This window comes from Saimiri boliviensis, chromosome 17, assembly GCF_048565385.1.
Source record: "Saimiri boliviensis isolate mSaiBol1 chromosome 17, mSaiBol1.pri, whole genome shotgun sequence".
Taxonomy (NCBI): Eukaryota; Metazoa; Chordata; class Mammalia; order Primates; family Cebidae; genus Saimiri; species Saimiri boliviensis.
This window is the reverse complement of record NC_133465.1, coordinates 32,035,805-32,047,311: the sequence shown is the minus strand read 5'-3', so window position 1 is coordinate 32,047,311 and position 11,507 is coordinate 32,035,805. Positions and strand designations below refer to the sequence as shown.

The window sequence follows — 11,507 nt, the reverse complement described above, 5'->3', positions numbered from 1 at the left end:
TGCCCAGCTAATTTTTAAAATTTTTTGTAGGGTCAAGGTCTTGCCACGTTTCGCAGGCTGATCTTGAACTCTTGGACTCAAGGGAACCTCCTACCTTGGCCTTCCAAAGTGCTGGGATTACAGGTGTGAGCCACAGTGCCTAACCTATATAAACTTTTTTATTTATTTATTTATTTTTTATTTTTGAGTCTCGATCTTGTTGCCCAGGCTGGAGTGCAACGGCGTGATCTTGGCTCACTGCAACCTCTGCCTCTCAGGTTCAAGTGATTCTCCTGCCTCAGCCTCCCAAATAGCTGAGATTACAAATGCCCACCACCATACCTGTGGTGCCTGGCAACAAAGTGAGAGTCTGTCTCAGAAAAAAAAAAAAAAAAAAAAAAAAAAAAGAGTAGATTCTGGGGTCAGATGGACTCAAGGTGAGGATTTCAAGGTGGGCATGGTTTCTATTCTGCTAATAACTGCCTGTGTGACCTTGGACAAATTACCTTACCTCTCAATGCCTCCCATTCCTCATCTATAAAACCAGGATAGATTTACCTAACCAGTGAGAGACTTACTGCCAAAGATCTTTGACATGATTAAATGAAAAGAGATAACGTGTAAAGGTCCCTAGAATTTACCTGACAGCATAATCAATTACAACCATCTTCATAACAGGGGACAGGAACTATCAGACCCTTTAATGAGAACATAACATTTCCCTGGATAATAAAGTTTCTCATTCTAAAAAAATAAGAGTATTCTTTAAAAGTTTACATCTTGGGCACTTCAATTCTCATTCTAAAATACAAACGAATCCCCAGCAGTGTACATCCTGGCACCAAGTTGTCGGGCACTGCTGCAGTGAAATTTTACTGCATCTGTCATAGCACCTCTGCGTCCGTCCCTGCCGTGCCACCTCTCCCAACCACCTCCTGCTTCTCCATGGGAATCAGAGAGGACCCCCAAATTAATGGGGCATAAAAATAGGTGTTAGATGGGAGTATGCCCCCACTCCTTTCTTCCTCCCTCCTCTCCCCTCTTCTATCCTTGGCGCCTTATAATCACCAGGCGGTCTGAGGCTAAGTGGTAGTTTTGCCCATGGTGGGGGGGCTTGGAAACCACACCCCTTTCCCGGGGGCCTCGTGGCCATTCCCAGCTCCGATCGCCTCCACTGTTGAGATGGGGCTGAAGGGGGCATGGTGTTTCCCATGGTGCGGGTGCCGGAGACAGCGAGGGACTGAAAGAGAAGCAGGTATGGGGTGGACTGAAGGAAAATGGGGGCTGTCAAGCAGACAGACAGACAACTGCATTGCTGGGAAAGAGAAATGCTCAAACAAGCAAAGGGAAAAGGATCATCTGTCTCCCTGGGTGGGAAGTGGATCACCGAAGTCTCACAGGACTGGTTAAATACTTTGTAGGGCTCAGTGCTTGTTAAAAATTTAAGAATTTCGCTGGGTGCGGTGGCTCAAGCCTGTAATCCCAGCACTTTGGGAGGCTGAGGCAGGTGGATCACGAGGTCAAGAGATCGAGACCATCCTGGTCAACATGGTGAAACCCCGTCTCTACTAAAAATACAAAAAATTAGCTGGGCGTGATGGCGCGTGCCTGTAATCCCAGCTAGTCAGGAGGCTGAGGCAGGAGAATTGCCTGAACCCAGGAGGCGGAGGTTGTGGTGAGCCAAGATCGCGCCATTGCACTCCAGCCTGGGTAACAAGAGCGAAACTCCGTCTCAAAAAAAAAAAAAAGAATTTCTACCAGGTGTGGTGGCTCAGGCCTGTAATCCCAGTGCTTTGGGAGGGCAAGGCGGGTGGATCAACAAGGTCAGGAGTTTGGGATTAGCCTGGCTAACATGGTGAAACTCCATTTCTACTAAAAATACAAAAAAATTAGGGGGGCTTGGTGGTGTGCACCTGTAATCCCAGATACTCGGGAGGCTGAGGCAGGAGAATCACTTGAACCCAGGAGGCAGAGGTTGCAGTGAGCCAAGATTGTGCCATTGCACTCCAGCTTGGGCAACAAGAGCAAAATTCCTTCTCAAAAAAAAAAAAAAGAAACGAATTTCAAAATTTTGAGATGGTGACATGGTGGCCCTTTTGAGCTAAGGGATCCTACGCAATGCACAGGTGACATTCATGTGAGCCAGCCCTGCTTGCTTTGCCCCAGCCCCTATCCCTCTCCCTGCTGCTGCCACCAGTGCTCCTCACTGCCCTCGGGCCCCAGGTGTCTTCCCTTGATTCTTTTCTCAACGCTGGGTGAGGGGTGAGGGAGGAGGAATCCTGACCTACAACTTCATTCTTCCTCCTCCAATCTTATAGGCATGGGTCCTGCTACCCCTCCAGATCCCAGTCCAGCTATCGCCCCCATCATGGCTGAGGGAGGGGTACCCTCGCCAGGGCCTGGTGCCTACTTCAGCAGGAAAGCCCGACTCTCCTTCCGCCACCAGCTGCATGACATGGCATCAGCCAATGACTCCACCATCTGAAGGGGACAATGAGGAGCTGAGCCTCCAGGAAGGCTGAGCAAGCTTTCTTCCCCAGACTGCTCAGCAGCCCCAGTCTCCTCTTCCTGAAGTCGTTTCTAACCTTCTTATTAAATATGTTCATAGTTGCTAAGTGCTGTGTATGTGTGCAGGGGGAGTAGATGGGGCCAAGGCTGCAGGGCTGGGTTATGGGGTTGAGGTGGGAAGTGTTGCTTATGGTGGGAGATGCAGGAATGATAAATATGACACAGCTGATCTAACGCAGCGCCCAGGTGTGATAAACAGGAATAAGAATTGGCTGATGTCAAGCTTCAGAGTTGAGTGTGGTGAAAGCAGTCTGTAGGATAGCAGATGGGAGGAAGCATATTTATTCAGTAAATACTGAGTGTCTACCCCTGCCAGGCATGGAGGATATATCAGTGAACTGGGAAGAAAGAATTCTCTCCTCTGTATAGGCCAGGCATGGTGGCTCACATCTGTAATCCCAACATTTTGGGAGGCTGAGGTGGGTGGATCACGAGGTCAGGAGTTTGAGACCATTCTAGCTAACACGGTGAAACCCTGTCTCTACTAAAAATACAAAAAACTAGCTGGGTGTGGTGGCATGTGACTGTAGTCCCAGCTACTCAGGAGGCTGAGGCAGGGGAATCACCTGAACCCAGAAAGTGGAGGTTGCAGTGAGCCGAGATCAAGCCACTGCGCTCCAGCCTGGGTGACAGAACAAGACTGTCTCAAAAAAAAAAAAAAAAAAAAAAAGGAATAAAGAATTCTCTCTTTGTGATGAAGAAAAACAAAACAAAAAGAACTCTTTCCTCTAACTGAGCTGACTTTCCAGTAGAGGGAGGCAGACAATCATACATAGGTAAACAAATAAGCAGAATACAAGACAAGACAATAATAGGTGCTGCTGTGAAAAAAATGAAACAGGGTCATGAGAGAGAGGGATGGGGGTGGTTTCTTTAGTTTCAGGTGGTCAGAAAAGGCCTTTCTGATGAGGTGACATTTGAGCTGAGAGCTGAATGATGAGTAGCCATGTGGAAATCAGGGAGTGATGTGTCAGTGTAGGTTTACCAGTTCCAACAAATGCTCATATCTAGTGCAGAAAGTTGAGTGAAAGAGGCCGCCTGTGTGGGGAGTGGGGCATATGGGAAATCTCTGTATTTTCTACTCAATTTTGCCGTGAACCTAAAACTGCTCTAAAAAATGATTTTAGGGTGGGTGTAGTGGCTCATGCCTGTAATCCCAGCACTTTGTGAGGCCCAGGCAGGCAGATCACTTGAGGTCAGGAGTTTGAGACTGGCTTGGACAACATGGTGAAACCCCGTTGCTACTAAAAATACAAAAATTAGCCGGGTGTGGTGGCATGTGCCTGTAATCCCAGCTACTTGGGAGGCTGAGGCAGGAGAATCGCTTGAACCCAGGAGTCGGAGTTTGCAGTGAGCAGAGACCGTGCCAGTGCACTCCAGCCTGGGCAACAGAGCAAGACTTGGTCTCAAAAAATAAAATTAAAAAAAAAGGCCAGGTACGGTAGCTCACACCTGTAATCCCAGCACTTTGGGAGGCTGAGGCGGGTGGATCACAAGGTCAAGAGATTGAGACCATCTCCTGGCCGACATGATAAAACCCTGTCTCTACTAAAAATACAAAAATTAGCCAGGTGTGGTGGTATGTGCCTGTAGTCCCAGCTACTCGGGAGGCTGAGGCAGGAGATTCGAACCCAGGAGGCAGAGGTTGTAGTGAGCTGAGATTGTGCCACTGCACTCTAGCCTTGCTCTAGACAGAGCAAGACTCCATCTCAAAAATAAATAAACAAAATAAAATAAAATAAAAAAGTCTCATCACAGTGGCTCATGCCTGAAATTCCGTCACATTGGTAGGCTGAGGCAGGAGAATCACTTAAGCCCAGGAGTTTGAGGTTATAGTGAGCTATGACAGTGACACTATAGCCTGGGTGATAGCAAGACTCTGCCTCTATTTAAAAAATAAATAAGTAATAACATTAGCCTGGGGTGAGGTGATACACACCTGTAGTCCCAGCTATCAAGCTCTTTTAGGTCCCTGGGTTGAGTGGGGACAGGTTCAGAGGGGCCAGAGTCCATTTTTAGCCTCCTATCCAAAGGGCTGATCATATGCCCCACCATGGGAATAGTGGCTTCCAGAGCTGGCCAAAAGAACTCCAGTGGCTGCATTCTCCCAGTCAACATTCATCTTAAATTCCATTTGCAGACAAGCCCCGCTTTTCTCCCAAAAGCCAAAGAAGTCACAGTGCTACTGCTGACCATAGGTGAGGTGACAGAGGTTAAGTGTGGAGAGAGGGGACCATGGGGCTGGGCTGAAGGAGAGTCTTTTTGACCTTAGGGGCAGTAGTCACCCACAATGACTGGCAGAAAGCAGGCTGAGGGACGGGGACTCCAGTTTTAGTCAGAATTCTGAGTTCTACCTTGGGCTTGAACAGGGAGGGAGTGTTGCCAGTAGCCCCCATACCACCACAATCTAGTGGTTCAAGGACCCAGATATGGTGGGGGAAAGGTGGTTTGGAGGTTTCAAAACCTCCCATGTGGCCGGGTGTCGTGGCTTATGCCTGTAATCCCAGCACTTTGGGAGGCCGAGGCAGGCAGATCAGGTCGTCAAGAGATCAAGACCATCCTGACCAACATGGTAAAACTCCATCTCTACTAAAAAAAAATACAAAAATTAGCTGGGCATGGTGGCATGCATCTGTAGTCCCAGCTACTCAGGAGGCTGAGGCAGGAGAATTGCTTGAACTCGGGAGGTGGAGGTTGCAATGAACTGAGATCGCACCACTGCACTCCAGCCTTACTGAGGAATAAAGCATTCATAAACTCCTTTCATCTCCTCTGCAACTCGCTCTGAGTTCAGTGATTTATATAAATAGGAATGGGCTAGACAAATTCAGGCTTGAAGTCAAAAAAAGAACCCCAAACTACAAATATTCTCTTTGACAGACTTTATTAAATTTTGCATCAGTACGGGGTTATCTTTTATTGCATACTAGAATCCCAGGACTCAGGGGGGTGGTAAAGTGGCAATGGTGAATTTGGGTATCTGGTCTCCCAAAAGTACTTGCCGCTCTACCCCTGACTCTGCAATGGCTGCCAGGCGGATCACTCCTCCACTGGAGCCATCCCGCTCCATGGCCAAAGCGAGAGCTGTGGATAAAAGGAGTAAGCTGGGTTCAGAGTCAGATGCTGGGATTACTGCAAGGAATGAGGAATGTTGGCCTGCCTTGGGTTGTTGCGGTTGAAGCTCATAGGCCCAGAAGCTCAAGCTCTTACCATTGGCAGTGAATTGCAGACACTCTTCCTTGGTCATGCCTTCCCGGTATGTAGCATCAACATAGCCGTAGATGTAGGAGCTCCCGGAGCCTCCAATGGCAAAGGACTGCCTTACCATCATACCCCCCATAGGCACTGAGTACACCTGCCAGACAGAAAGAGAAGAGTCACCAGTCATATCCTCCCTCCAACACATGTACATTTATCTGTCCATTGTGCTACTGGTCTGAGAAACATTAATACTAAGTATAAGTGAGGCAGAGACTAGAAAGAAAAAGAAAATGTCTGGGAGAGGATAAAAGGCCTGGCTCAAGTGTGCTCTGGTTGGGGGTGGGGATCTGACCTGCCCTCCTTCTTGAGGGTCCCAGCCTGCGATGATGATTCCTGCCATCAGGTCTTCCCGGTATCGGTAACACATCTCCTTAAACAGGCTGGCTGCTGTGTGTACCAGTGGAGGCTCATTCAGTTCAATGCTAGAGGGTCAGGGAAGTCACAGAGAAAGTTTCAGGACCTGGGAGTCAGGCCATTTAGCTGCTCAGCTTCCAACTCCCTTCAGATACTTGCTCCTCCCCTGCCCACAAGCACCTGTGGAAACCGAGCTGGTAAGTGACAGCATCAGCTACTGCCTGGGTATCAGCTGCTGAGCCCGATCGACAGCAGAAAATGTGGTCGTGAATAGGAGTCAGCTTGTCAGTCACTCGATTGGCAATGTAGGACCTGCAAGAGGGCAGAATGGTGAGGAAAGGAGCCCACCTGTCTTCCACCCCCATCCCATCACCACCCACTCTCTTAGGGGCTCAGGGATAAAATGTCCAGTATTGCCTTTTTTTCTTTTCTTGTTTTTTTGGAGACAGAGTCTTGCTCTGTCGCCAGGCTAGAGTGCAATGGCGTGATCTTGACTCACTGCAATCTCTGCCTCCTGGGTTCAAGCGATTCTCTTTTTCTCTTTCCTCGGCCTCTTGAGTAGTTAGGACTACAGGTGCATGCCACCACGCCAGTTAATTTTTGTATTTTTAGTACAGGCCAGGTTTCACCATGTTGGCCAGGATGGTCTCGATCTCTTGACCTCGTGATCCACTGTGCCCGGCCTCTTTTTTCTTTATTTGAGACGGAGTCTTGCTCTGTCGCCCAGGCTGCAGTGCAGTGCTGAAATCTCTGCTCACTGCAACCTCTGCCTCCTGGGTTCAAGCAATTATCTTGCCTTAGCAGTCCCAAGTAGCTGGGACTGCAGGCGTGTGCGCTACGCCCGGCTAATTTTTGTATTTTTTAGTAGAGACGGGGGTTTCACCATGTTGGCTAGGCTGGTCTCGAACTCCTGACCTCGGGTGATCCACCCGCCTCGGCCTCCCAAACTGCTGGGATTACAGGCGTGAGCCATTGTGCCTGGCCTCCAGTATTGCCTATTCTCATCCAAACTGAAGCAGGCTGAAGAACAGACTTTTCTAAGGATTCCACTAAAGAGTGAGGGGAACTGAAAGTAATGAAAGTTAGGACAAATCTTTATCTCCAGGGAGAGAAGAAACCTCTCTTCCCACAGTAGTCTGTGGAGGATTAGGGTGGGCAGGAAAGGAAAAGGAAGATGGGAAGACCTTTCACAAATCTGTCGTGAGCTCACCCAGTGGTTGTTCTGGAGTCCGCCCCCAGAACCACGCCCCCGTCAAACTGCACTGCCATGATAGTGGTCTGGGAAAAGGGAAAAAGGAATGAGTCTTTCCACATTCTCCAGCATACACAAACCTCAATGATCTCTCTACCTAGTTCCCAAAATACAAAATCTGTGCGCCGCTGAACCATTTTCAAGTCTTACAGGGGTCTCAACGCCCCGCAGAATACCAGAATGCCAACGCTCAAATCCCAAAACACGCATCCCGGACTTAAGCCCAGGGTTTTCACTAGCCTCGCAGGATTCCAGAATTCCACATTTCAGTCCACCCGCCATCTCCCACTACGAAGGTACCACACTACTCCACCATCCTCGGGGTGCCTCTCCCCATTCCTGGAGCACAACACATTCCACTTTCCCTCCGCCGCTGCCAGATCTCTCAACCTCACTCAGGCTTTATCTTCCCACCGCGTTAAGCCTTGTGCACATCTTAAGAGCCCCGACTCTTTTCCTACCCCTGTGGAGACTTCTCGGCTTTCCCAGTCTGGAGTGAAGGCCTCTGGCCCCCATGCCGGTGCCGGCCCGACTCCCCGAGCAGCTAGCAAGGTGGCCGCCATCTTTCTCCTCCGATATTGCCTCAAAGCAACTGTCGTAAAACGCTCTGTCACGTTCTTTAGTCGCGCTTTGAAGCCTTCTGGGAGCGAAGCTACTCCGAGGTTGACGGCAGAAGGGAAAAGAAAAGTTCAAGCTTTGCGCAGTGGCAGTATCGTAGCCAATGAGGTTTATCCGAACCGCGATTATTGCTAATTGAAAAGTTTTCCCAATACCCCGCCATGACTACTTGAAATATAGTCGGCATTGGCATTTTTTGACAGTCTTTACGGAGACTGAATTATAAAAAAAAATAAGTAAAATATAAAAAAGAAAAGAAAAAAGTTCAGTATTGCATGGAGACGGTCCTTTTGCGACAGTGAACATTTGATGGTAGCGTGGCCAGCAACACACGAAACAAAAGTCTGCAAGAAAAGCCGTCTCGGTGTCCTGCGCCGTACCGATCTTACGGAGTTGCAGTCCGAAGGGCCCACAAAATAAACCTGAGAGTCTCTGGGTTAAAGTGACCACACCATGTTTTCATTTCTTTTAGTTACATACTTAGCACATGCTGGCAGTGGAATTTATGGGTTCTATGGTAACTGTATGTTTAACATTCTGAGCAACCGACGAACTTTTCCACAGAAGCTGCACTATTTTACATTCCTACAAGCCATGTATGAGGGTTCCAATGTTCCACAACCTCATCAACACTTGCTCTTGTGCATTATCGTAGTTACAGCCATTCTACCATTCTAGTGGGTGTGAAGTGGTACCTTGTGGTTTTCATGGGTATTTCTCTAATGATTAGTGATGCTGAGCATATTTCCATGAGATAATTAACCATTTGCACGGCCTTTTTTTTTTTTTTTTTTTTTTTTTTTTTGAGACGGAGTCTCGCTCTGTCGCCCAGGCTGGAGTGCAACAGCGCGATCTCTGCTCACTGCAACCACTGCGTCCCGGGTTCAAGCGATTCTCCTGCCTCAGCCTCTTGAGTAACTGGAATTACAGGCACACACTACCATGCCCGGCTAATTTTTGTATGTTTGGAAGAGATGGGGTTTCACTATGTTGGTCAGGCTGATCTCCAACTCCTGACCTCATGATCCACCCACCTCGGCCTCCCAAAGTGCTGGGATTACAGGCATGAGGCACTGCGCCTGGCCCCGAATGTGGTCATTTCTAGAATCAGGAAGTGTGAATCCTCCAATATTTTCCTCCATTTCAAGATTGTTTTGGTTATTCTGGATCCTTTGCATCTCTATATAAATTGTAGGATTAGCTCGTCCATTTTTGCAGAAAAGGCTGTTGGACTTTTGTTAGGGATTATACTGAATCTGTACATCAATTTGTGGAGTAGTGCCATCTTAACAAGTCTTTTCTTTTCATAACATGGGATTTTTTCATTTATTTAGATCTTCTTTAATTTCTTTTAATGGTGTTTTATAGTTTTCAATGCATAGGTCTTGCACTTCTTTGGTTAAATTTGTTCCCAAGTATTTTATTCTTTTTGATGCTATTATAAGTGATGTTGTCTTCTGAATTTCATTTTTGGATTGTTCATTGCTAGTACATAGAAATATAACTGATTTTTGGCCGAATGTGGTGGCTTATGCCAATAATCCCAACACTTTGGGATACTGAGGTGGGTGAATCACCTGAGGTTGGGAGTTCAAGACCAGTCTGACCAACATTGAGAAACCCCGTCTCTACTAAAAATGCAAAATTAGCTGGGCACTGTGGCACATGCCTGTAATCCCAGCTACTCAGGAAGCTGAGGCAGAAAAATCGCTTGAATCCAGAAGGCAGAGGTTGTGGTGAGCTGAGATCATGTCATTGCACTCCAGCCTGGGCAACTCGAGCAAACCTTCATCTCCAAAAATAAAAGAAAAAAGAATGAAATACAGATGAATTTGATTTTGATATTGTTTCCTGCAACTTCATTGAACCATTTATTAGTTCTAATAGTTTTTCTGTATATCCTTTAGGGTTTTTCTATATAAACCATCATATCATCTGCAAATAGGTAGTTTTACCTCTTTCTTTCCAATCTGGCTGCCTTTTATTTCATTATCTTGCCTAGTTGCTTTGGCTAGTTACTCCAGTACCATGTTGCATAGATTGGCAAAAGCAGACATCTTTGTCTTGTTTCTCATTTTAGAGGAAAGGCTTAGGGAAAAGTCTTGAAACTGGAAGCAGCGGTTGCAGCGAGCTGAGATTGCGCCACTGCCCTCCAGCCTGGGCAACAAGAGTGAAACTCCCTTTCAAAAAAAAAAAAAAAGGATTTGTAGGGCAATTGTGGTCAGCTTTTCCATTTAGTGTTTTCTCATACGTTATCATTTAATCCTCACATGAGACCTGCAAAGTACCTATTATTATCCTCAATTTACAGTGAAGGGAACTCAAGCCCAGAGTGAATTTGAGGCCCACACCACTGCTCAGTAGGGGAGCTGTTCTGACTCCTACCTCTCTTCTCAATACAGAGTGCCTGTTACTACAGCTGGCCCTACAGGGAAGGGAAATGCACAGATCTGTCCCTGCTGTCCAATCCCCCGAATTCCCTTCATCCAGTTCCTTGCACTCAGAGTAGCTGCCCTTTGGGGCAAAGGGCACTGGGGAAGGGGGCCTTAGTAGGTTAACTATTAATTTTTTGTGCCTCAGGGCACTGAGGGCTTCTCTCCCCGGACAGGCTAGGGGCTGGTGAGGCGCTGGGAAATAGCTACTTGGGATGCTGAGGCAAGAGAATCACTTGATCCTGGGAGGTGCAGGTTGCAGTGAGCCAAGATCACCACTGCACTCCAGCTTGAGTGACAAGAGTGAAACTCCATCTAAAGATAAGTAAGTAAATAAATAAATAAAATAAAATACATCGCCAGGTTCTGGGAAATAGCTACTTGGGATGCTGAGGCAGGAGAATCACTTGATCCTGGGAGGTGCAGGTTGCAGTGAGCCAAGATCACCACTGCACTCCAGCTTGAGTGACAAGAGTGAAACTCCATCTAAAGAAAAGTAAGTAAATAAATAAATAAAATAAAATACATCGCCAGGTGCAGTGGCTCACACCTGTAATCCCAGCACTTTGGGAGGCCAAGGCAGGCAGATCACTAGGTCAGGAGTTCGAGACTAGCCTGGCCATCATGGTGAAACCCAGTCTCTACTAAAAATGCAAAAAATTAGCCAGGCATGGTGGCGGGTGTCTGTAATCCCTGCTACTGGGGAGGCTGAGGCAGGGAATCATTTGAACGCAGGAGGCGGAGGTTGCAGTGAACTGAGATTGCACCACACTCCAGCCTGGGTGACAGAGCAATATTCTATCTTAAAATATATATGTATATATGAGGATGGAAAAGGGGACACAAAAAATAAAATACATTACAGGGAGGGGAAGGATGGACAGAGAAACAATGAGGAGGCTATTGCAGTAATTTAGGATATATTCTCTCTTCATAGTCAAAGTTACTAGCAGTGGAGAAAGTGGGCGTTGGTCAGATTTTCACAGATCGGATGTTGGTGTGATGAAAGAGAAACAGAAGGGTCAGGATGACAAGGTTTTTGG

General features: G+C 47.3%; 2 protein-coding genes and 1 non-coding gene across 4 annotated transcripts; 2 read left to right on the top strand and 1 right to left on the bottom strand.

Moving 5' to 3' along the window:
• The first annotated feature begins 1,161 nt into the window (after window positions 1-1,161).
• Window positions 1,162-2,594, top strand: C17H17orf114 (chromosome 17 C17orf114 homolog). Its single transcript, XM_074388489.1, has 2 exons — window positions 1,162-1,234; window positions 2,298-2,594. Exons 1-2 carry the CDS (start codon window positions 1,162-1,164, stop codon window positions 2,462-2,464), a joined length of 240 nt encoding a protein of 79 aa, XP_074244590.1. The 3' UTR covers window positions 2,465-2,594.
• Window positions 2,595-5,414: 2,820 nt separating this feature from the next.
• PSMB6 (proteasome 20S subunit beta 6) lies at window positions 5,415-8,020 on the bottom strand. Of its 2 annotated transcripts, none has more exons than XM_003931386.4 (6): window positions 7,876-8,019; window positions 7,373-7,440; window positions 6,343-6,474; window positions 6,101-6,230; window positions 5,758-5,902; window positions 5,415-5,631 (listed from the first exon to the last, which is right to left on the bottom strand). In XM_003931386.4, the coding sequence occupies exons 1-6, from the start codon at window positions 7,975-7,977 to the stop codon at window positions 5,489-5,491; spliced, it is 720 nt and encodes a 239-aa protein (XP_003931435.1). In that variant the 5' UTR covers window positions 7,978-8,019; the 3' UTR covers window positions 5,415-5,488. The 2 variants fall into 2 exon arrangements, with proteins under 2 accessions (XP_003931435.1, XP_003931436.1); XM_003931387.4 differs by having other exon boundaries at window positions 5,493-5,651; window positions 7,876-8,020.
• An 86-nt stretch (window positions 8,021-8,106) lies between these two features.
• LOC120366935 (U4 spliceosomal RNA) lies at window positions 8,107-8,247 on the top strand. Its single transcript, XR_005581449.1, has one exon. It is a non-coding gene; the product is annotated as a U4 spliceosomal RNA (small nuclear RNA).
• Window positions 8,248-11,507: the final 3,260 nt, after the last annotated feature.

Coding starts and splice junctions, on each gene's coding strand:
- C17H17orf114 (XM_074388489.1), top strand. CDS start 1,162: ATGGGGCTGAAGGGGGCATGGTGTTTCCCATGGTGCGGGTGCCGGAGA. Junction 1,235..2,297: donor AGGGACTGAAAGAGAAGCAG/GTATGGGGTGGA, acceptor CCAATCTTATAG/GCATGGGTCCTGCTACCCCT.
- PSMB6 (XM_003931386.4), bottom strand. CDS start 7,977: ATGGCGGCCACCTTGCTAGCTGCTCGGGGAGTCGGGCCGGCACCGGCA. Junction 7,441..7,875: donor GCCGAGAAGTCTCCACAGGG/GTAGGAAAAGAG, acceptor CCCTTTTCCCAG/ACCACTATCATGGCAGTGCA. Junction 5,903..6,100: donor ACCCTCAAGAAGGAGGGCAG/GTCAGATCCCCA, acceptor TCTGTCTGGCAG/GTGTACTCAGTGCCTATGGG.